Raw genomic sequence first — 25,078 nt, 5'->3', positions numbered from 1 at the left:
TAAAATAATATACAACCACAGACAGTTTAGCCTTTTATCTTTACTTTTAACCTACAAAGTGTAAAGTGTTCATAAAAGATTTTAATAAATATAGTAAGGCTTCAGGTGATCACCGTATTGAGTGGAAGAGTTTGCCTTCTAACATACTACAGCTGGTACCCAGAATCTTTAAAACCGAAAACATTCACCACCTTACGGTGACTGATACACATCGCTTGCCCCAGTTTTGTTTCCCAACTCGAGGTATCTCTGCACTGTCTTCCACCCATCTCTGAAGCACAGAGAATGACACAAAATATTTGGACAGGTTCAGAGAATGCAAGTCTCTTGATTGGTGTGGCCTGAAAGGTTTACTTTCTCAGTACAGTTTTTTTACTGAGTCCCCTGGACAATTAGTAATGCACCTTACAAATAAATAAAGCTCAACCACGTGGCTTTGAAGCTCATGAAACAGCAAGAAAGGCAGCAGAAGGTCCTGAGGAGGGGCAGCAGTGAAATGTGAGCTCTCACACACTGCAAACCCGAAGCAAACCCCACCAGTAGAAAAATAACGACCTATATACAAGTTGTTTCATCTTTCCCAGAATACGAGAGGTCTTCTCCCCCTGGAGAGACCCTCCATTACTCTCATTACTCTCTCAGCATAAACCCTTGGCCACAGGGTCTCAGGACTGGGGTGTGAGGAGATTGCTGAGCACCTCCAGATCGCTCAGCAGAAAGTAGCCCTCCAAACAGACCACGGCCCCCACGCCCAGGCACATCTCCCCGCCTGCAAATTAAGCTGGCAGCGCTGGTCCCACAGGCTCGAGGACGGCCCACGGAAAAGAAGCCCATGCTGACAGTGGCCTGCCTCCTGCACCCTTTACATGGAGTCCAGGACCCAGTTGCCGCTGGGGAGTGGGGAGACGGGCAGCATCAGGTCCCTTGGCGGGCCTCGCTCCTTCCCATCCTGGAGGGAGTTCTGCTCCTGGAAATACTCATCCTCCTCATCGAAGAAGCCGTTCTCCAGAGCGTAAGTGCTGTCTGGGCTGGCCGCTGCCTGGCAGGCTCCCTTGTATTCCTGGATGGACTCGTAGAGGCTGTACAACTGGCAGAGCAAGGACATGTCCAGCTGTCGGAGGCCAACCTTGAGGGAAGGGGCAGGGAGGTAAAAGCGAGAAGTCAGCAACAGAGTGGAATCTTAGCGCTGCTCTGCATCAGCAACGTGCCCGTGCCAACATGTTCTTTCCACATGGCCAGTGACTCAGAGCATCACCTGAATGCTCTGGCTCTTCAGTTTTGAGAAAACCTTAACTATGCAATGCCCACACCTCAGACGTCACCCAACATGTCAGGAAACGACCACACGTGTGGGGCAGTGGGCCCAGCCTGCAGAACATCGCCTGGCGACCTGGCCCGCCCTGCAGAGCAACAGCCTTGCACATTTTGAAAGCCCCAGCCAGCTTCACTTTGGACTCCAAGATGCAAAGGTGCCATCTCTTCCTGCTATGATCAGATTCAGAGAAGACCCCTCACATGCTCTCTCCTTCCTGGGGCAACAGTCTCTGTGCCAGAACCAGCAGCTCATCAGTTAGTGTCATACGCTGCCCCCTGGAGCACCCACCCTCCAATCAGCTGGGTCTCCAGACTCACAAGGAGTCAGACTCCCTCTCCTTTGGACAAGAGGACATCTCCTAAGATGGCTGTGGGGTCACTCCCCAGAGAGAACCTGGGGAGTAAGACCTGGGCCTCTACAGATTCCCCTGCGAACTCTTTTCCCAAGTGATAACGGAACAAAGGACATTTCAAAGTCACACATTGATCTTCAAGCTCCTCTCCCCCTCAGTGGCCTATCCCAGGAAAAAGAGAACATTCAGGACAGGAAAATGCATCTTTTTCGTCAATCCCAGAGAGAGAGAGGGGTTAATTCATCTGGAAATGCATCTACTCTCTCCAGTGCGTGAGGACCACTCTTGTGAAGCCTTTAGATTCTGACTCTGGCCCAGGTCCAGGGCCACTGGGTATGGGGACGCCGAGCAAGCTGCTGAGCAGTCAACCTCAGGGACTCTCAAGATGGGAAACTCTAAACAGATGCCAGGAGTCCTGCCCTGGGCCCTTCTGCTTCTGGGCTCTCGAGCAACTTATTTATCATCTCTATGCTTTGATGACAAAATGAAATAATTTCTCTTAATCTATTGGGAGGATTAAATGAAACATCAACTATTTTAATAAACAGCAATCAAATGTCTTCCACATACCAAGCATTACACTAAAGCACTCAAGATGCACAGCAAAGAGTACACACAAACACAGGGAATACGTGGGTTTTTTCATCTAACTTTATTGAGGCTTTCAATGGCTAAGTTGAAGATCTCGCTTGGTAAATGTCACAGTGCACTTGAAAATATGTGGGTTATTTCCAAATATCTTTTGATACTGATGTCTAACATAATTCCACAGTGATATGAGAACAGACTCAGTATGATTTCAATACCTTTAGACCATGAAATCTTTGCACCTTGTTTTATGTCCCTGGATATGTTTCAGTGTCTCCTAGTTTACACTGTATGGGAACTTGAATAGAATTTGTATCCTACTGTGGTGTGGAAATTGTATAAATCTTAATTATGCTGAATTGGTTCACAGTGCCTTTTCTGGTCTACTGTATCCCTCTACTTCTCTGTATATTTATTCCATTAATTTTTGAGGGTTTGATATTAAAACTCCAACTAAAGTCTTAATTTATCTACTTAAAAAATAATTGTAATATATAGTGGTATGTGATGAAAGTGAAAGAGGAGGCTGAAAAAGTTGGCTTAAAGAAAACTAAGATCATGGCATCTGGTCCCGTCACTTCATGGGAAATAGATGAGGAAACAATGGAAACAGTGGCTGACTTTATTTTTCTGGGCTCCGAAATCACTGCAGATGGTGAGTGCAGCCATGAAATTAAAAGACGCTTACCCCTTGGAAGGAAACTTCTGACCAAACTAGACAGCATATTAAAAAGCAGAGACATTACTTTGTCAACAAAGATCGGTCTAGTCAAGGCTATGGTTTTTCCAGTAGTCTTGTATGGATGTGAGAGTTGGACTATAAAGAAAGCTGAGCGCAGAAGAACTGATGCTTTTGAACTGTGGTGTTAGTGAAGACTCTTGAGAGTCCCTTCGACTGCAAGGAGATCCAACCTGTCCATACTAAAGGAGATCAGTCCTGGGTGTTCGTTGGAAGGACTGATGCTGAAGCTGAAACTCCAATACTTTGGCCACTTGATGCAAAGAACTGACTCATTTGAAAAGACCCTGATGCTGGGAAAGATTGAGGGCAGGAGGAGAAGGGGATGACAGAAGACGAGATTGTTGCATGGCATCACCGACTCAATGGACGTTGAGTTTGAGTGAACTCTGGGAGTTGGTGAGGGACAGGGAGGTCTGGGTGCTGTGGTTCATGGGGTTGCAAAGAGTTGGACACGACTGAGCAACTGAACTGAACTGATAGTGGAACTATATGTAACCTTGTTCTGTATTTTCCAAGTCTTCTGTAAATGTGTTATCACACTTTAATAATTTAAAAAATTAAAATTAAAATATATTTTAAAAATTATTTAAAATAAATATTTTTTTAAAAGAAACACAGAGCATGTCAAAAGATTTAGTCTTTATAACTACCCAGCAATGATATTTTCTACACAAGAGAAGCTATCTGGTGACAAGACTAAATTCCAGGTCACTCTTCACACCGTCAACCACTCTTGTTCACCAGCGACCTCTCTGGTACCTCTGAACAGACCACGGAAACGGAGCCGCTCACACTGACCTGGCCTGTTAGCCAAGACACTCAAAGGAAGACCAGGTAGAGAGGCAGGCCATGTTGTTTCCAGCGTGATTCCCATCGTCCCAGAATTCCTTCTATGGTAGAACTTCTAAACAAGCTGTTCCCAGGAAGAGACTTACAGCACGCTGGGGGTGTGGCCTCCAGGCATGCTTCGCCCCAAGGCATCCTACTCTCAAAAGTTAATTGGCTATTTTGTTGTTGTTAAGTTGCTAAGCCTTGTCGGACTCTCAGTGACCCCATGAACAGCAGCCCGCCAGGCTCCTCTGTCCATGGGATTCTCCAGGCAAGAATACTGGAGTGGGTTGCCATGCCCTCCTCCAGGGGATCTTCCCGACCCAGGGATCAAACCCAAATCTCTCATGTCTCCTGCAATGGCAGGTGGGTTTTTAACCTCTAGCGAACCCAAAACTGTGCAGGAAAAAGTAGAAGAGCGATGTGCCATCGGCCCAGGCCTGCCACTCTCCTGGACCGCTGGAGGTGGGCACGGGTGACTGCAGAAGCCCTGACTTCCCTCAACGCGTGCTGCCCCGAGCGCGGCTCCAGGTTGCTCTCCTTCAGTGCTGAGGTGTCCGAGGCATTCCCAGGCCTACGTGGGAGACGCACAGGCTGGGAGTTGGATCATAACCTGGACCTTCCTGCACTGTGGCAGCTGGTGACTCACAAAGCTGCCTTGTCATCAGGCGGAACGCTGGCCTAGAAACCAAGTCTGACCCACCTAGGAACACAGCAGAGTCCTATACACGCCTGTTACACAAGCCAACAGATGCCGAGGGTTTGGACTAATTTAACGGAGATTTAAACACAGCACATGTGCACGCCCACAGCCTGGCTTCTCAGGGCCTCCTTCTTCAGACGTGAGATTCAGCTTCCTCTGGTTCACCAGCAACCTCCAGATTAGCCAGGAGGACAGGAGCTAAGTACATACAGGAGCAATCTAGCTTCCCACCCAGGACACCTCCTCCCCTGCTGAGGTAGTTTAAACATTTTCACCTGAATTTTCTAGAAGTAAATCGAAAATCCCTAGGCGGCATCCCATAATCTGATCTGGACAATTCTCCCTGTGCCTCCTCCACTGGCCAGGGAGGCCCCTTCATCCTGACTGCCCCCTGGCCCTGTTGGTTTTTTTTTTTTTTTTTAATAGCATCAGATTCATTTTATTTAATTCTCCAAATTTTTCCTTACCTTTTTAAATTTTTTTAAATTGGAAGATAATTGCTTCCCACTGCATCCCGGGCTTCCCAGGTGGCCCAGTGGTTAAGAATCTGCCCGCCAATGCAGGAGAGATGGCTCAATCCCTGATCCAGGAAGATCCCACACACCATGGAGCAACTAAGCCCACGCACCACAACTTTTGAGCTTGTGCGGTAGAGCCTGCAAGCCTCAACCACTGAAGCCCTAGAGCCCACGCTCCACAATAAGAGAGGCTACTGCAACAAGAAGCCTGCACACTGCAACTAGAGAAAGTCCGCGTGCAGCAATGAAGACCCAGCGCAGCAACAAGTCAGTGCAGCACCAGCTCCCCCTCCTCTCTTCTGACCTGGACGGACTCAGTCACCAGTGCGCCTCACCTTCCCTCACCATCTCTGCCTGTCTCACGGCGATGAACACTCTCTACCTTTGCTGTGGGTGCACATGGTCTTCCTTCTCCCACGTGAGGGCACACCCAGAAGGCATGGACCCATCTGCCCCTTGGGTCCCTCAGCACCCAGTACAGATCCTTGTGGAGGAAACTCAGACACTGGTGACCAAGGGAAAGCTATAGAGACCCCGATGCCCTCCCAGAGAACATCTGGTGGTGAAGTGGCCCGGCAGTGGGTTTGGGATCCACAGGCTCCTGGCTCCACCCCAAGGTGCCCCTGAGGAAAGCCACAGGCCACATGGTTCTCGCCATGTCATCAGAAAAGCACTCACCTCTTGCCTGACAGGAAAAGAGACAGACGAAGATTCCTTCCTGAGTGCTCACTGCAGAGCCAGCAGCTGGGAAGCAGGGACATAGAGCAGGCTCTCAACAGGAGGGCATAAGGCTCTGGGGTGTGGGAAGCAGAGAGAAGGCCCGGCCAACAGAACTAAACTGCAGTTACGTTTTAGGACACGATTAAATCATTCACGAACAAGAACTTCTCATCATTCCAGAAAAAAAGTGGGGAGAGGCAGGGGCGCACGCCCTCAGCAAGCCCACTAACCCTGACCTCTGTCATCCCGCTGCAGAAGCACGTCACCTTAGTGATGTGTTCCCTAAAGGATGGGCGCTGAGTCACAGCTGGATTCAGAAAACACAGCTCTTTTCTGAAAACCCAGCTGAAAAATTCAGACAGCCTCATTTTAGAAAAGTACAGAATTCTTGAAGATGAAGGTGAAGTCGCTCAGTCGTGTCCGACTCTTTGCGACCCCGTGGACGGTAACCTACTAGGCTTCTCCATCCATGGGATTCTTCAGGCAAGAATACTGGAGTGGATTGCCATTTCCTTCTCCAGGGGCTCTTCCCAACCCAGGGATCGAACCCAGGTCTCCCGCATTGGAGGCAGACGCTTTAACCTCTGAGCCACCAGGGAAGCTTGTAGCCCCTTGTCATAGACCTCTGAGACAATCAAGCACAAGCCACTCATCTCCACGCTTTAAACTGCTGGCCTGACTCCTTCCTCTCTCTGTTCAGGCTTCCTGCTTCCTTCCTGATCACCCCACTTGCTGTACACACAGGGGGCTCACTCATCCCCAGCATCTCCAACAATAGGGCCAAACAATCCTGAACCACCCTCAAAACAGTTTCAAAACTCACAATGGGCTGGCCACATGTATACATCTCAGACAGGATGGTGGTTCCCAGCTGGGTTTTGGGTTGCCAAGTCTCTGAATATCCCTGGAAGGTAAGGTTAGGGAGGAAGTGCTTCCTGACTTTTAGATGATAATAGAAATGTTACCATTAGGACACGAGGCTTAGGAGATGAAAGAGAACTGCAGTGGGAAATTAATGTTGATTGCAAACAAAGCATCATGAAAAATTTTAGGAAGTTTTTAGAAGTAAAAAATATACTTAAGAAAAACAGTCTGTTTTATTTCAGAAACTAAAAGCCACCAGGAAAGCCCAAAAACAAACGGTGGGGGTAATTCTCATGCTTTTATGAAGCTCTTTTACGTCTCTCTTTTTCAAGAGACATAAAAGCAACTTTTTCTGAAATACAGCAATGAGTAGAAAACAAGACAAACATACGAGGAGATGGTCTTATTTGTACCCAGGTCCATACTGGGCCCAGGGTGGGGGGAGGGGAGTAAACCTGGTGCCAGCACAGTTCAGCCCCGGTGGTCACGCTGGGGTCATTCTGCAATGAGCCTCTCCCCTGCCAGTCCACTATTTCCTACTGCTGTGATTCCTCAACCAGAGATGAAAAATACCCCACCTCACATGGTACAAGGGATGTATAGGTCTGAAGTTAAGCTATAGAATCAGGAACAGGGGGCCTCAAAATATGGAGACAGATGCAGAAAAACTCTGGTGGGGGAACCTTTAGTTTGAAACATAACAGATGATAGAAACTTGACTGAGAAAATCATGTTATAGTCATACAATAAAAAGGTTTCTGTAGCGGCTCAGTGGTAAAGAATCTGCCTGCAATGCAGGAGACCCAGGTTTGATCCCTGGGTTGGGAAGATCCCCTGGAGAAGCAAATGGCAACCCACTCCAGTATTCTTGCCTGGGAAATCCCATGGACAGAGGAGCCTGGTGGGCAACAGTCCATGGGGTCACAAAGAGTCAGACATGACTTAGCAACTGAACACACACACACACACACACACAATAAAAACCAGGCAGTTACTTAAAAGAGCAGCTCTCTAAGTGTAAGAGTAGGACACTGATCAACGCCCACCATTAGGCACAAAAGTTCAAGGTACAGAATAGTATGCTGAGTAGGGCCTCACTTTATACATTATGCATACATGCATGCAAGCTTTTGACTAGAAGAGAAAATGTCCATGAGCAGAATTTACTTCTGCAAAGTGGGACTGGATATTTACAGCCTTCTGTACTGCTAAAAAAAATTTTTTCCAACAAGTAGTTACTCTTAATTTTAAAAACTAGTTATAATAAAGTATATAACTTATGTGCATCGCTAATAGGGCTGCACGCTTGTAAAACCTCTCAGCAGGACTCACTGGCAATGTCTATCAAAAGCTTTAAAATATCATATAACTTTTAACCAGCTAACCAGTTCATTGTTAGTGACTTTGGAGTAGAAAATCTCAGATGTACACAAATAGGTAATCCTCATCCTTGTTTTGTGAAGCAGGTGTGGATTCTGCTACCATGAGGAAACTGAGCCCTGAAAGATGCAGGCCCTTCACTAAGAGCAGGGGCTGCAGCCAGGCGGCAGGGCTCCAGCACGCATGCCCGACCATCAGCCTGCGCTGCCCGCACAGACAACACCGGGAGAGGGCGCCATGTCCGCTGGGGCAGCACGCTGCTGAGATCACAGGTGACTCTTACTATTGGCTTTTCTGAATTTTCTCTGGTGGCTCAGATGGTAAAGGACCTGCCTGTAATGCAGGAGACCTGGGTTCGATCCCTGGGTTGGGAAGATCCCCTGGTGAAGGGAATGGCAACCCACTCCAGTATTCTTGCCTGGAGAATCCCATAGACAGAGGATCCTGGTGGGCTAGAGAGTCCGTGGGGTCACAAGAGTTAGACATGACTGACTAACACTTTGACTTTCACCTTTCTGAGTTTTCCAGATTTTCTACCATGAATATGTATTAACTCATAATGAACTTTTAAAAACATAATAAATGGCTTGTAAATTTATTTTAGACAACACTATTAGTAAATGCCCCAAATTTAATGAGTGTCTAGTATGCATCCGCAGGACTGGAATGTAATAAAGATCGCAGTGACTTAATGGATCATAACCTGATTTCTGAATAAAGGATGTGTTGACAGAACGCTGACCTGCATACTGTTTAAAAAAACAAGACCAAAGAGAAAAGCTTCATCAGTGTTGATCTAACAGAGAAAGAGCTATGAACTCAGCTGCCTGAGCTGGCCGGAGATACTCCTGCAGGACCCCAAGCCCCCAGGTGAACTGTGATTCTGGGCTCCCTAAGCAGGCTTCATCAGTCACTCAGCTCCTCCCCAGGGGGTATGCGTCTGTCAACCTCATCTCCTCTTAACGCTGCAGCCCCACCAAGCTGAGGACTGCCTCAAAAGAGCCCTGGTGATTGACAGAGAGCAAGCAGACCAGGAGCTACACCCGAAGGCGCCCACGCTGGTGGATGGAGCCCATTCTGCAGCTCAGCAGTGCTAGCGAAGACATCCTGTCCATCTCTAACCTACAATAATGGTTGTACCAGTGAAGCCCGTTTCCTCCCATTCTGTCCTACGCAGAGAAGGAAAAAGCAAAACAGCAATTGGCCACTGTCTTTAAGACATGTCTTTGCATATTCCTTTACTTCCTTTCCCAATTACAAAACTAAAGTATTCTAGCTATATTAAAAATTCAATGGCTCATAATTATACAGTCTTCCCTAATTTCATGTCCTAATGCAGCAATCTTAAAGTGTTTTGGTCTTGGTTGGGACCCCTTTAGACTTTTAAAATTACTGAGGGTCCCAAAGAGCTCCTGTTTATGTAAATTATACCTATCAATAGTTACCTTATTAGAAATGAAAATTGAAAAACTGTCATATAAAGCCATTCAAAAACACTACACCCACTGCTAACATAAATCACATTTTTATAAATGGGATTGTGTAAGAAATCTTTTTAATGTCTGGCTTATCTTCTTCTGTACTTGATCTTTCATAATATGCTGTTTTAGTTGAAATAAACCTGGCCTCACATAGATATGTACTTGGGAAAAAGGAGCATTTAAACCACCTTTCAAGTTAACAGTGGATATTCTTATTTGGCACTATCCTTAAGCTGGCTCAGTGTGGAATTTGAAACTATGCCAATGAGCTTTTAACACTGTTTCATTAAAACCCACCAGTCTTGCATTTTGAATGGATCTTTTAACCATGCACCAAGCATTAGTTCCATGAAAAATGTGGAAAATTGATTCACTGAATGTAGACCCTCCAAATACTTTCTTAGGTACTATTTTGGAAAGTCACATTTGCCCATATGATCACCTCCTAATTATGGACACCCCCACAAAAGGCTCTGGGAACCCATAGGTGTCCTCAGACCATAATTTAAGAACTACTGTTCTAAGCATATCCACTTTTAGCTGTTTAGCATACCTCTCTCAAGACACACTGCACATACAAATGTATGTATATACTGTTTTGTAATTCACTTTTCCAAACCTTGAACACCTATGTTCATTTACATAGTTACCACATTCTCTTCAACAATTGTATAATATTCTATCACTGTTATATATTATTATTATAGAATACTACTATATATCACTGCAAAAGATATTCCTATGTAAGTACTGTTATTCCCTTGGGTGACTATTTCTGTAAAAAACTTTTTTAAATTATGAAAATGAAATTGCAGGGGAGAAGGCAGAGAAGGGAAATGGGATGCTTTCCTTCCAATCGCTCAATTCTGGGATCACAAACAGTGGACCATTCATCAAGGATGTGTCAGAGGCCTGAAAGTTCATTACTTACGATGAGGAATGCACACATGAAAGCAGTTGATTCTAAAAATCAAGTAGGACTAGAGGAAAAAGCATGACTTGACTCATGACACACGGGAATTCAACACCCATCTGAAGGTTAGTTTGCATTTTGTCATTTTCTTGAATGATAACTAATTGAAATTGCCTCTCTGCAAGAGCAGATTCAGTAAAGGAAGAAAATCTGAAGCTAAAAATCAGGAAACCAAGTTCTTGGACAATAAACAGAAAACTTCATGTCAGTGTCTAGTGTTTTTAGACAACTGACATAAAAAGCAAGAAAAAGGGTTGGTGTCCACACGATATTAAAGGCCAGTGGCCATCCCCAGTCTCCTTTGACCAAGGCCAAGCAAGAATCCTGCATTGACAGCTAACACTCTTATTCCAAATGGCACTGCATGGGCTTGCCTTGAGACTGGACCTCCAACCATAAGCCCATTTAAAGACTCAAACCCCCTCTCTGAGACCCTGTTGCCTCGAATAGGGTGAAGACTGAACTCTGCAGGGATCTGGGCTATTCAAGTTCATGCCCGTCTCCTGGTTTCTAGTTCACCACACAAGGCTGTCAGGCATTTAGGTGTTGTCTCAACTAAAATTAAAAGACACTTACTCCTAGGAAGAAAAGCTATGAAAAATCTAGACAGTGTATTAAAAAGCAGAGACATCCCTTTGCCAACAAACAAAGGTCCATACAGTCAAAACTATGGTTTTTCTAGTAGTCATGGACGGATACGAGAATCAGACCATAAAGAAGGCTGAACGCCAAAGAACTGATGCTTTCAAATTGTGGTTCTGGAGAAGACTATTCAGAGTCCCTTAGACCGCAAGATCAAACCAATCAATCCTAAAGGAAATCTACTCTGAATTTTCATTGGAAGGACTGATGCTGAAGTTGAAGCTCCAATACTTTGGCCACCTGATGGGAAGAGCCGACTCAATAGAAAAGACCCTGGTGCTGGGAAAGATTGAAGGCGGGAGGATAAGGGGGCAACAGAGGATGAGATGGTAGGACGGCAGCACTGCCTAGATGGACATGAGTTTGAGCGTGCCCCGGGAGATGGTGAAGGCTAAGGAAGCCTGGCGAGCTGCAGTCCATGGGGTGGCAAAAAGTTGGATACAACTTAGCGAAGTGTTGCTGCTCTCAGGAATCAAACCTTTTTTCTCAGATTCAATTCTTCACCCAAACCATTGCAGTTCAGGAATTCAAAAGTTCTGTGTGGACAACTTCCCACTCACAGGTGGGTAACCAAAGCAACTATTGGATAGTTTGGAAAAAAAAGAAAAAATGAGGCAGAGAGTTTTCAAAGTTACTATTTAGAAAGGTGCTGCTGATAGTTTGAGAAGTGGAACTCAAGAATCCTCAGAGATCTGCCATCTCCCCACCCCATGTCTGAGGCTCTCTTTCTGTCTCTACATTTTCATGTGATGCTTCTGAGGACCTAAGAAGCTTGATGAGCTAAACTTACAGGGCTGCTGGGCAGTGGTCTCTGAAGAACCCTGCAAGGAAAGATGTGTGCCAGGATTCCCTGTGGACTCTTGAGAGTCACGTGTGTGCTTCAACCACATGCAAGGATTGAAATGCCAACAAAGATCCTCTGGGCCAAGCTAGCCTGTCAGCATACCAGATAAAAATCTTTCAAGCTGTGGGGCCCTTGAAGCCAAAGTATTTTTATCCAGAAAGAGGTCTGCAGGGAGTAAAATTGGTACAGCCACTATGCAGAACAGTATGGAGGTTCCTTTAAAAGCTAAATATAGAGCTACCATAGCACCCTGCAGTCCCACTCCTGGGCACATATCCGGAGAAAAACATGATCCGAAAGGATACGTGCACCCCAATGTTCGTCGCAGCACTGTTTACAATAGTCAAGACATGGAAGCAACCTAGACGCCCATCAACAGAGGAATGGATTAAGAAAATATGGAACATACACAATGGAGTATTACTCAGCCATTAAAAAGAACAAAATAATGCCATTTTTAGCAACATGGATAGACCTAGGGATTGTCATACTGAGTGCAGGAAGGCAGACAGAGGAGAAATATCGTATGACATCCCTTATAAGAAAGTGGAGGTGCTGGTCACCCAGTCATATCTGACTCTTTGTGACCCTATGGACTGTAGCTCTCCAGGCTCCTCTGTCCATGAGACCTCCCAGGCAACAATACTGGAGTGGATTGCCACACCCTCTTCCAGGGTATCTTCCCAACCCAGGACTGAACCCAGGTCTCCTGCGTTGCAAGCAGACTGTTTACTATCTGAGCCACCAGGGAAACCCAACATCCCTTATATGTGAAATATAAAATGATACAAATGGACTTATTTACAAAACAGAAAAAAAAACTCACAGCCTTAAAGAACAAACTTATGGCTGTGGGGTGGGGGTGTAGGGAGAATGAGGGGAAGGGACAGTGAGGGAGTTTGGAATGGACATGTACACACTGCTATATTTAAAATGGATAACCAACAAGGACCTACAGTATGGCAGATGGAGCTCTGTCAACGTTATGTGGGAGCCTGGATGGGAGGGGAATTTGGGGGAGATGGATACATGTGTATGTTTGGCTGAGTTCTTTCACTGTTCAGTTGCAACTATCACAACATTGTTTTGTTAATCGGCGATACCCCAATATAAAATAAAAAGTTAAAAAAGAAAAAATGCTTAAAAATACTAGATATCTTATATTTTGGCTGTCCAGCAGTAGCCCCCTACTCCATTTCTGCAAACTCTTCTTTTAGGGATGCCCAGCCCTGCACCCCATCCACACAGTCACATCACCTTAGTAAATAAAACACCATCTTGGCCTCAGTCACCAATAGCTGTCCAGACCCCCCAAGCTGGGCCCACTGGTATTCTTCCACACAGTATTTCCAAAGTGGCAGTAAGAAGCATAGCTGAAACTGGGAGTGTGGACACTGCAGACAGTCACATTCCAAAATGCAGGGGGGAAAAAAAGGAGGGTAAAGAAGATTGCAGTAGCCTTCCTGGGTTCCCCACCAACCCTGGTTCTAGGCTGCCTCTGTACACATCCAGCCCTACAGGGTTCTCCTTTTGCAAGAGCTGGTTCAAATTGAGTCTCTATTATTAATAAAGTCTTCAGACATGAAAAGTGATGCATGGTCTAAACTACAGCAACTGTATTCCTGTAAAGATGCCCACCTCTGCTAGATGTTATAAGCTCCTTAACACCTGGACAGTTCAGCCCTATATCCTAGTTCAGCCCTGTATCCTCCACAGCACTTTATAACCAGCAGACATGTGGCAAACATCTGTCTGATACAATCCAAATATACTCTCTGATGGTGGTGGGGGGAACAATCTGAACTTCTTGTTTTAAAGGATGCTTTCAGGTCTAAAGAGCAAAAAGCATCTGTCTGACCCTCACAGCTCTCCAAATGGGCTCGCTGGGGGAGGGGAAGGGAGCTCACAATGGCACAGAACTTCAGAGTAAGCCCATTACTAGCACAGGAAGTGCTGAAACTCCAGTGGACATCAGGACTCTCAAAGCAGAGCAGGGCGTCACCCACACAGGCGCCCCTCAACACCAGCTCCCCGTGTTCTGACCTGACCATCCGTCAATCAGTTATCTGCAGGCCAGGCTCTGCCAGCCTCTGGCTCCACGTTCTGAAACGTTTAACATACTCTTTCACTGATGCAACGGCAAACCACCTTCCCCCATAAGCAGCCACTTCTCCTGACTCCCTTATTGCTGTGATGACCCCCACTTTCCCAGTGATGAATGACCAAAGTTATTACTGCCACATAATGGCGCTCCATGGAGTTAAGACATTTTAATATACACTGACCTAGAAAATACTTGCAACATGTGTCCCCTCAAAGCAGTAAAACCCTATGATTTAACAGGGTCTTGGAGGCAGACACATCTGGCTGAGATTGTCACATTAGGCGAGCTACTTAAATTCTGAATCCTATTTTTTAAAATGTAGACTTTCAGTATCTATCTAATGGAGAAGTTATAAAAATCAAATAAGATGACGTAAGGAAGAAGACTCTTGAGAGTCCCTTGGACTGCAAGGAGATCCAACCAGTCCATTCTGAAGGAGATCAGCCCTGGGATTTCTTTGGAAGGAATGATGCTAAAGCTGAAACTCCAGTACTTTGGCCACCTCATGCGAAGAGCTGACTCATTGGAAAAGACTCTGATGCTGGGAGGGATTGGGGACAGGAGGAGAAGGGGACGACCGAGGATGAGATGGCTGGATGGCATCCCCAACTCGATGGACGTGAGTCTGAGTGAACTCCGGGAGTTGGTGATGGACAGGGAGGCCTGGCGTGCTGCGATTCATGGGGTCGCAAAGAGTCGGACACGACTGAGCGACTGAACTGAAGGAAAACATTTACACTGTGCCCACCAGGAGATATCCCCAAACAGTAAAGTGATCAGGTGCTAGGGCGGTAATTTTAAAGATACTATTTATGTATTTATTTATTTATGGCTGTGCCACGTCTTGTTTCCCTCAAGGACTTCTCTGCAGTTGCGGCGAGCAGAGGCTGCTCTCTAGCTGTGGTGCTCAAGCTTACCGCTGCAGCAGCTGCTCCAGTTGCTGGGCACAGGCTCTAGAGCGCACGGGCCTCAGGAACTGTGGCATGTGGGCTCAGCAGCTGCGGCCCCCCGGGGTCTAGAGCACAGGCTTAAGAGTCATGGCGCAGGGGCTTAGTTGCGCTACAGCGTGCGGGATCTTCCCAGATCAGGGATTGAACCTATGTCTCCTGCACTGGCAGACAGATTTTTTTTTACTACTGAGCCATTAGGAGACAGAAGCAGAAAATATTAAGAAGAGGTGGCAACAATATACAGAAGAATTACACAAAAAAGATCTTAATGACCCAGATAACCACGATGGCGTGATCACTCACCTAGAGCCACACATCCTGGAATTCGAAGTCAAGTGGGCCTTAGGAAGCATCACTATGAACAAAGTTAGTGGAGGTGATGGAATTCCAGTTGAGCTATTTCAAATCCTGAAAGATGATGCTGTGAAAGTGCTGCACTCAATATGCCAGCAAATTTGGAAAACTCAGCAGTGGCCACAGGACTGGAAAAGGTCCGTTTTCATTCCAATCCCAAAGAAAGGCGATGCCAAAGAATGTTCAAACTACCGCACAATTACACTCATCTCACACGCTAGCAAAGTAATGCTCAAAATTCTCCAAGCCTGGCTTCAACAGTATGTGAATCGTGAACTTCCAAATGTTCAAGATGGATTTACAAAAGGCAGAGGAAGTAGAGATCAAATTGCCAATATCCACTGGATCATCGAAAAAGCAAGAGAATTCCAGAAAAACATCTACTTCTGCTTTATTGACTATGCCAAAGCCTTTGACTGTGTGGATCACAATAAACTGTGGAAAATTTTGAAAGAGATGGGAATACCAGACCACCTTACCTGTCTCCTGAGAAATGCGTATGCAGGTCAAGAAGTAACAGTTAGAACTAGACATGGAACAACAGACTGGTTGCAAGTCGGGAAAGGAGTACGTCAAGGCTATATATTGTCACCGTGCTTATTTAACTTATATGCAGAGTACATCATGCCAAATGCTAGGCTGGATGAAGCACAAGCTGGGATCAAGATTGCCGGGAGAAATATCAACAACTTCAGATATGCAGATGACACCACCCTTATGGCAGAAAGGGAAGAACTAAAGAGCCTCTTGATGAAAGTGAAAGAGGAGAGTGAAAAAGCTGGCTTAAAACTCAACATTCAGAAAACTAAGATCATGGTATCCAGTCCCATCACTTCATGGCAAATAGATGAGGAAACAATGGAAACAGCGATAGACTCCGTTTTCTGGGCTCCAAAATCACTGCAGATGGTGACTGCAGACATGAAATTACAAGACACTTGCTCCTTGGAAGAAAAGCTATGATCAACCTAGACATCATATTAAAAAGCAGAGACATTGCTTTGCCAACAAAGGTTTGTCTGGTCAAAACTATGATTTTTCCAGTAGTCATGTTTGGATGTGAGGATTGGACTATAAAGAAAGTTGAGCACAGAAGAATTGATGCTTTTGAAGAAGCATGTTGGAGAAGATTCTTGAGAGTCCCTTGGACTGCAAGGAGATCCAGTCAATCCTAAAGGAAATCACTGAATATTCATTCACTGGAAGGACTGATGCTGAAGCTGAAACTCCAATACTCTGACCACCTGACGCGAAGAACTGACTCATTGGAAAAGACCCTGATGCTGGGAAAGATTGAAGGCAGGAGGAGAAGGGGATGACAGAGGATGAGATGGTTGGATGGCACCACCAACTTGATGGACATGAGTTTGAGTAAGCTCTGGGAATTGATGAAGGACAGGGAAGCCTGGCGTGGGGCAGGCAGTCCATGGAGTCGCAAAGAGTTGGACTTGATTGAACGACTTATCTGAACTGAACTGAGCCATCAGGGAAGCTCGACTATAATTATTGTTTTGCTTAGGGGCACTTTCCATTAAAAAACTGAAGTTATTGCTCGGGGCTTCCCTGGTGGCTCAGTGGTAAAGAATCCGCCTGCCAATGCAGGAGACACGGGTTCAATCCCTGGTTCAGGAAGATCCCACATCCACAGAGCAACTAAGTCCATGCACCACAACTACTGAGCCTGTGCTCTAGAGCCCAGGAGCCACAACTACTGAAGCCTGAGCACCTTCGAGCCTGTCCTCTCCAGGAGAAGCCACCATAATAAGAAGCCCTCTCATTGCAACTAGACAGTAGCCTGTGCTCACCACAACTAAAGAAAAGCCAGCACAGTCAAATAAATAGCATAAATAAAACTATTGGAAAAAAAAAATAACTCATGTCTGGTTCCTTATCATCACCATCCTGACTCTGATATTTACCCAGCAAGTCCTGCGGATCCTATTTCAATGAAGTGTCTCCCATGTGATTCTCGTTTCACATTCCGGGATCCCCAGGCTGTTGCAGGCTCTCATCGCTCCAAATACATCTCCAGTACCTCCCAAGCTCAGCCAGCTCACCCTTCTAAGCACCCTCCTTTCACATTAACTCTTCAAAGCCAGTTCTCCGGCTTTACCTGTTCCGTTGCTACTCCTGAGGCTTTCCTCTGCCCACTTGGCCCCAACCCGTCCTCTCAGTTGGAATGTCCACACCTGCCCTATTCCAACAGGAGCGCACGTCAGTCTGGATTTTCTGTCACCCATTCTCTTCCTAAAATGCAGTCGCATTCTGAGGGCTTCCACACTACTGCTCCTCTGCGCTTGTATACGACTGTTTAAAAAGGAACTAACTACAGTCTGCCAGGACTTCTCGTTAGTTCCCCGGGCATAGATTTTACTTAAGGCCTTCAAATTAAATAGATCAACACAGACTACTGGGCAGATAATTCAAGCACAAACTCTCACCTCTAATCTTGCAAGCCTCCACCCCCACCCCCATGGGAGCCTCAGTTTGAAGTGACCACTCAGACCCCACTGCCCTAGTGGGGCAAAAAAAGGCAAAAAAAACCCAGAGCACTCCTAAAGACTTTGTGACATTCCTTGAAAGGGACTTGTTAAGGCCTGTAGCCATGTTTTGTCTTTATCTCAGCTAAATATCGGACGGCTGTTTATTTTTCTTGTGTTTCCGATAGGCTGAGAAAGAGCTCTGGTCCAGGGCATAATTAGAAGGAGGCTGTGACTGTAGTTTGGTTGCACCAGGAGGGACCTGAAAAAAAACACTTTCGGGAACAGCATGGTTACTCCCAAGTTACCACTTGGGAGTGTGCAAGACTCCACAGCATGTTTATAAACCAGAGAGAGCTTCACAAGGGGAGTGGCCTGAGGTTTTCCTGTCTCTGGTCCCGTAAATTAACCAGGATGAGTCTTCCTATTTCACCCTCTTTATTTACGCTGCATCCAAGTTCAGACTAAACATACTGGGTGTAAGCTTATCTAATGAAAACACAGCTTTCCAGCTGTGCAATGCTGGTGTTGATTAATGCTGATTAATAAATAAAAACAGTTGGCTTGAAATTTAAGTCATTCTGTAAGAAGCTTAGAAAATCTTCTCAGGGAGAACTGGAAATCACTTCAACGGCAGCCACAGAGTGGGAAGACAATACTGAATTGCTTAAAAGGTGTTAACGCTGTTTCTAGATTTAATTCTTACTTTTCAGGACAGCTATTTTCCCGAAAGAAATGCATAAATTGAGTTTTTCTAAATAATATCTTAATACACTAAAAGCATATTTAAAGGATTCCTATAATAAATTTAGGTGCCAATTTATTTTGGGGGACAAAGAAATTTTTCATATATTAGATTTCCTTAATAAAGTATTTACCTGTGCCAGGAGAGGGGGGACTCTGCATTAGGTAAAAGGAAAGGGCAAATTCTAAACAGAGAGAGTGGCCAAGAAAGGTGATCAGAGGCCTGCAGGAGCGTTAGACGGAAGTTCTTCTGTTGTCTTCTGAGCTGCCCTAAGCTTGGAGAAAGCTGGAGACCCCTGAGCTGCTTTTGGCTTCTCCTTAACTCATTAGTCCTAGTCCACGAACACCTAACATACTTCCCAACGGCCGAGAAAAACCAAACCCCATTGTTTGCGGCCCAGGCACAACCTGAAGAACCCACATGGACTTCACCCACACGGCGAAGACGCCACCGCCCCAGTCCTCTCTAGCGGGTTGGAGAACCGGCCACCACGCGGAGACTATCAGGGTGAGCGGCCACTTTCCCGGCATCTGCCGGCAGGAGCTGCTCCGCTGTAATCCGATTCTGCACGCGCCCTGGACGGGGGGGAGGGGGCGAGAGCTGTTCCAATCCGCAGTCTACACTCGCTTGGACAAAAAGCTGTCCTCTTCAGGGCAGGAAAACACAACTGCACACAGCTCTTAACCCCGCGGGCGCAGTGAAGGCCGCCCCCGCCCCGACCCCGGGAGATCTGCTGCCCCCTGGGGAGGGGCGACCAGCCGCCCCCGGCCCCAGGCCAAGCGCCAGCCCCACGCCGCGCCTCCTGGGTCTCTGAGCCTGCTGGGGCCGGAAGAGCAGCGCCGGGTCTCCAGAAAGCTGCCTTTTGGAAGGGGTACCTCCGTGGGCGAGGGTCCAGTAGTGGGCACAGAGAGGACAAGCAAAACGGGGTAGTTGAGAGGGCAGTGTCCCTGTACGCGTCGGCGCCTGGGGCCAAAGAGCCTGAGACCGACGGGTGGCGCGGGGACTTCCGGCGAACTTTCCCAGAACGGCGAGCCCAGCTGGGAAGGACCCCCGCTCCGGCCCGCGGACCTCCCTTACCATCTCCTTGCGCAACAGGGCCAGCGCGGCGTCCAGGTTGGGGGGCTTGGCGGGCAGCGCCGCCGCCCTAGCCCCGCCGCCTCCCGCGCTCCCGCGGCTCAGCTCGTCCTGGATGCGCGACTTCTGCGCGTACAACCTCTCCAGGTGCCTCCAACCCCCCGACGCGCCGCCGCCCGACGCCGAGTGCAGCAGCCCGCTCAGGCTCTTGGGCAGCGGAGGCAGCCCGTCCACCCGCAGCCCGCGCACGGAGCCGGCAGCCCCGGCTTCGCTCATCCCGTCCGGCCTGACCGCGCGCTCTCGGGTCCGCAGCCGCCGCCGCTGCCTGGGGCCCTTGCTCCCCAGCCCGCCCCCTTTCCGGGGGTGCTCCGCCCACTTCCCCTCCCCACCTCGCTGCCCCGCCCCCTCTCCGCGCCTCCGCCCCCACGCCCCGCCCCCTGCCCGTGCCCCCTCCCTGCGTCCCTGCCCCGCCCCCTGCCCGTGCCCCCTCCCTGAGTCCCCGCCCCGCGCCCGCGCCCTCTTGACGCCCCGCCTCCCCGGCTTTCCTGCGGCCCCGCCCACTTACCCTCCACCCCTGCGCCCATCCTCGGGCCGGTCCCTGGCTCACCTTTAGCACCTCCTGGGACTCTCGCCTGCCGGCCCTCCTCGTGGAGTCGAGCCCTGCCCTGGCTGCCCCACTCCAGGCAAGGTGGGCTCCGCCACTAGACTCCAAAGCTGCTTGTAATTACTGATAGGCGAGGGTCACCTCAGATGCCATCCGACGAGGCCAGTTGGTGCGGCGAATCGGGGTATAAAGGCTCCCCCCTCGGGGCAGGCAGGACGTCAGGGAAGTTTGGTAGTGCTGGGATCGCGCCCGCGGTCAGGGTCCTTAGAGGCGGCGTGGTCGCAGCCGGCGGGGTCCGCGGAGACCGCGGGGAAGGAGGAGGGGCTCTGGCCACTGGAACCCACCGCACCCCACCCCCGCTCCCGCCCGTCCCCGAGGGCTGAATCTAGACCGCCTCCTGCTAAGTGTGACTTCCTGCTGGGAGAGCTGGGGCCCCTAGGCTCGGGCTAGTCACTAGTTCACTCGATGGCCCACAGGCCTTCTCTGTAAATGGCAACGTCCATACCATTGTCCGTACCGACAGCAGCCAAAAGGAGCGCCGAGTCAAGAAGAGCTTGGCCAAGAGGAGCCAAGAGTCATCTTTGGAAACCTCAAAATGCGGCCAAAGGTGTCCTTCAACCTGGTTATGAACACAAGAGTAGTTCTCAATGGAAATGTTAGGAGAGTGAAGAAAAGGATTATATTTCAGAAACTATTCTTCAACTCTGAGGCAAAAATAAATACGATTCACATCTCAGAGAGGGAGAGAAAGAAAGAAGGCTCTATCTTTTGGAGGAAGAATAAAAAACGACAGATGTTACAACCAGATTAGAGAGAGTAAAAATAAGAGGTTAAGACCGATTTGCAGAGACAGCCTCACTGCAGATTAAAAACTAATGCCGTATATAGAGAATGGATACATTATAATGACTACTGTTGGCTTTCGTTATAAAAGGGACTTAATTGTTCTAAATGCATTCAATGGGATCACAATTATAAAGTGTTCTGAACACTCTCAGACATTAAAGAGCCCTGCACTTTGGGGGGTTTTCCCTTTTTATCTACCATTCCCCATAGACTCCTCTCCAGAATCAATCTGCAACACTGGCAGACGTCCTTGATACACCCTTGCAACCTGGTGAGAGGAACATGGAGAAGCCCCAGTACAAGCAGTGTGATCCAAGGGTGTCATGAAGGTTTCTCACCTCACCCAGTGCCCAGAATTTTCATTCTCATCACTGTGCCTCACCTTTCGCTAATTGCCTAGTTACATTTCCTGATTTCAGATATTCATTCATTTGCTTATTTAAACAGTGGGTGTCTGGGGGAGTTACAGACTTGCTTGTGTGAGAGTAAGGGAGAGGGGAGAGGAAGGGATGGGACATTTGATCTTTCCTTCACACCCTGGCATGGATTGTTTTAATTTGGTGTGTCAAGTTGCTGTCTATCCTACAGTAATTAGCAGAAATCATTGACGTAAGGTGGTAACAGGTTATGTGACCGTGCAATAAGAAAAGAAATAATTTCAAAGTATGTGGGCACTTAAATCACTGAAAGCATGTACTTGAGAAGATTACACAAGGCCAGAAGGAAAGAGGGTTGGAGCCGGTGTGATAGCAGAATGAGGTCCCTGGTGCCAGGACAAGAGAGACAGTTCACATGATGCAAACCCTACAATTTTCAAGGCAGGTTCTATGTGCAGGTATATGCTCAACGAGGGGAAATCATTTATATTAACAAACAATAACATCCAGTGTGAAGAGAAATTTCTGCAGAAACTCAAAACATAATTATGCAGGAGCCCATTAAATATTTTAACACCCATGGGGCACGTCAGATAGTACCTGCTTTACTGTCGTTTAGTAGTTAGGCTATGTCCGACTCTGTGACCCCATGGAATACATAGCCCACCAGGCTCCTCTGCCCATGGAATTTCTCAGGCAAGGATACTGGAGTGGGTTGCCATTTCCTTCTTCAGTAGTTTGTGCTTATTCAAAGGCAAATATAAATACCCTTTAAGGTTCATGCTTATGTCAGAAATGAAGTAATTTTTTAAAACTTCTAAAAATATGTGTTTTTACTTTAAGTCTGAAACGCCAGCCTTCTGACCTCAAATCAGAGTGAACCCTAGCCATCTCCTATGCAGCTAAATCAGTCTTTTCCCTCTTTTGTTTGTTGTTCACAAGCTCTTGGAAGTCAGAAAATACAGACTTTTATTTCACGGCTGTAGTCATTAACCCATACCTCTTCTTAGACTTTTTTGTAGATCAGTGTCCAGATCCTGGGCCTGAGAGCTCTGACTTCACATCTGATGACACTCAGTGTATCTCAGCTTCGTTTCCCAGCCTTTTCAGCCAGCTGTGCACTTGATCTCAGGGTGAACTTTCAAAGACTCACTGAGAGCATCCTCATCTCCCTCCATCCTCTCCTTCCACCAATCCAGCCACTTCTTCATTCCATCTCTAATCCCTACCCACTTGGCATGTGCTTTCTGGAACATTACAGAGTCCTTTTGTGCTTTTTTGTAATTCTAAATGTTTAATAACTTAGGTTGTGGATAGTATAGAAATAACCTGAAAAATACATTGTAAGTTGATTGAGCTGCCTTTTTAGAGTCGATGCCCTAAATTCTGCTAACCAGAGAGAAAACCATGTTTTCTTGTCCATGGTAAACATTGTTCTCTTGTGGCCAGACCTAAAATTAGAATACTTTGAGATCAGTTGTGCAATGTATTTGGCCTCAATTTTAGCAAATGTATTTATTCCAAGATAAAATTTTTTGTGTTTCTGTCATTTCTAAAGCAAGTTATAAATTTTAAAATGTACACAAATCGTTTCAAAGATCTTTATATACAACTGTGTAGACACTAAGTGAACTAAGAACTTAGCATGTAATCATAGATTCTTATTCCTTTCTTCTTTTTTTTCTTTCCAGGAGAAGGAATGAAGGAAGCACACTGCAATTCTTTCCCAAAGCAGTGTCTCCTAGATTCTTACACATTGCTCTTACATGGTTGCTTTGTGAGCTCAACAATATTTTGTTTATTTAGTCAGGGACAAGGGCAAGGCTTTTTGTAGCTGCCATAGCAACTGACACGATGCTAGGCACCTAGTGATATATTTAAAAATTCAAGAATGTATCATTAGATGTAACTTTGAGTATCTGCTATGTGTAAACCCCAATGCTAAGCTCTATGATGACCATAAAGATGGCTGGGGTTCAATCCATGACTTCAAGTCATGTACAGTCTATCAGGACAGGTGACATTGTAATAGAAGTAGAAAGCAAACATTGGCAGTTCCAGCAGGGAAAGATTCTTTGAGGGGTTTAGAAAAGGTATGCTAGGAGTGTGTTCTTTTAAACTGGGCTAGAAGGGTAAGTAGGCTTTCAGTAAGTGAAGCCAGACCAGGGAGGGATGGGAAGAGTCCTGGTTGTTTGCAAGGAGGGTTACATTTGGGAGACAAAGGGTGTCACAGCTCTTAACCTTAGACCAGGAAAGGTTTCAGAATGAGTACTTGGAAATTTAGATTCTATTTCCTAGACAGGGGTAGCTATTAAGCATTTTTGTTGTTGTTGTTGTTGTCCGAGGTTTATTGAAAATATTATAGCACAGCAGAAAGACTAAAACGGCTCCACGCAGGGTTTTGAAGTTCATCCCAGCTGTAGGCTGAGTGACCTGCAAGTTGGACAGGCTGCCAGAGTCCAAGAGCTTCAGCATTTCCTTAGTGTCAGGATCTACTTCAATGATTTCCTGATCCAGGGCTGAGACCTCAGGCACGTAATTATCTCTCCTCACTCTCTCCTCCCCCTGCAGCTTGATGGAGATGCCTCTCACCGGGCCTCTTTGAATCCGTTTCATCAGATGTGTGACGTAGCCTGCGATCTTATTGCGAAGCTTCCTGCTGGGAATAATAGCGATTTCCTCGCACACCCGCTTGATGGTGTGGAAGTCATTGCCTGGGCGCGTGTAGTACTTCTCAATGATGACCCGGGCCGCTTTCTTTACAGTTTTGGTGCGAACGCGACCCATGTTGGCGGGTCCTTGGTAAAAGAGCTATTAGGCATTTTAAATGCAACATGAAAGTGAAAGTGTTAGTCATTCAGTTCAGTTCAGTCGCTCAGTCGTGTCCGACTCTTTGCGACCCCATGAATCGCAGCACGCCAGGCCTCTCTGTCTATCACCAACTCCCGGAGTTCACTCAGACTCATGTCCATCGAGTCAGTGATGCCATTGTGTCCAACTCTTTTTGAGTCCATGGACTGTATAGCCCACCAGGCTCCTCTGTCCATGGAATTCTCCAGGCAAGAATGCTGGAGTGGGTAGCCATTCCCTTCTCAAGGGGGTCTTCCTGACCCAGGGATTGAACCCTGGTCTTCTGCATTGCAGGCAGATTCTTTACTGTCTGAGCCATCAGAGAAGCCCCTTAAAGCAACATAGCCTGAAACTTAGATCATTCTGGCACTTGCATATTCAGTAGTTTGCAGGTGGAGGCAGAGACTAGAGCCAGGGAGAATAGTTGAGTTGATTGCAAATGCATCTTTTCTTTTTTTAAAGATTTTTGTTTGTTTGTTTTGATGTGGACTGTTTTGAAAGTTTTTATTGAATTTGTTACATATTGCTTCTGTTTTGTATTTGGTTTTTTGGCCTCGAGACATGTGGGATCTTAGCTCCCAGACCTACCCTCCCTGCATTGTCTTATCCCCTGAACTGCCGGGGAAGTCCTTGCTAACGCATATTTGAATTAAGAGGAAATGAAGGCCTGAATTAGGTGGCAGTAAACAAAGCACAGAGTTGGACACGACTGAAGTGACTTAGCAGCAGCAAGCAAAGGATAGG

The 25,078-nt window shown here is 46.9% G+C and overlaps 2 protein-coding genes across 2 annotated transcripts; both read right to left on the bottom strand.

The window, feature by feature from the left end:
• Positions 1-107: 107 nt before the first annotated feature.
• Positions 108-19,933, bottom strand: FAM89A (family with sequence similarity 89 member A). Its single transcript, XM_052640990.1, has 2 exons — positions 19,661-19,933; positions 108-1,126 (listed from the first exon to the last, which is right to left on the bottom strand). Exons 1-2 carry the CDS (start codon positions 19,931-19,933, stop codon positions 863-865), a joined length of 537 nt encoding a protein of 178 aa, XP_052496950.1. The 3' UTR covers positions 108-862.
• A 1,364-nt stretch (positions 19,934-21,297) lies between these two features.
• On the bottom strand, positions 21,298-24,271 carry LOC128048067 (40S ribosomal protein S17-like). The gene is made up of 2 exons (XM_052640527.1): positions 23,864-24,271; positions 21,298-21,375 (listed from the first exon to the last, which is right to left on the bottom strand). Exons 1-2 carry the CDS (start codon positions 24,269-24,271, stop codon positions 21,298-21,300), a joined length of 486 nt encoding a protein of 161 aa, XP_052496487.1.
• Positions 24,272-25,078: the final 807 nt, after the last annotated feature.

Source organism: Budorcas taxicolor, chromosome 5 (genome assembly GCF_023091745.1).
Source record: "Budorcas taxicolor isolate Tak-1 chromosome 5, Takin1.1, whole genome shotgun sequence".
Classification (NCBI taxonomy): Eukaryota; Metazoa; Chordata; class Mammalia; order Artiodactyla; family Bovidae; genus Budorcas; species Budorcas taxicolor.
The sequence above is the reverse complement of the archived record's forward strand: the minus strand, read 5'-3'. Positions and strand labels throughout refer to the sequence as shown.

Coding starts and splice junctions, on each gene's coding strand:
- FAM89A (XM_052640990.1), bottom strand. CDS start 19,933: ATGAGCGAAGCCGGGGCTGCCGGCTCCGTGCGCGGGCTGCGGGTGGAC. Junction 1,127..19,660: donor CCCTGTTGCGCAAGGAGATG/GTAAGGGAGGTC, acceptor CCTTCCCTCAAG/GTTGGCCTCCGACAGCTGGA.
- LOC128048067 (XM_052640527.1), bottom strand. CDS start 24,271: ATGGGTCGCGTTCGCACCAAAACTGTAAAGAAAGCGGCCCGGGTCATC. Junction 21,376..23,863: donor CCCTGCGTGGAGCCGTTTTA/GTCTTTCTGCTG, acceptor TCCTCTCACCAG/GTTGCAAGGGTGTATCAAGG.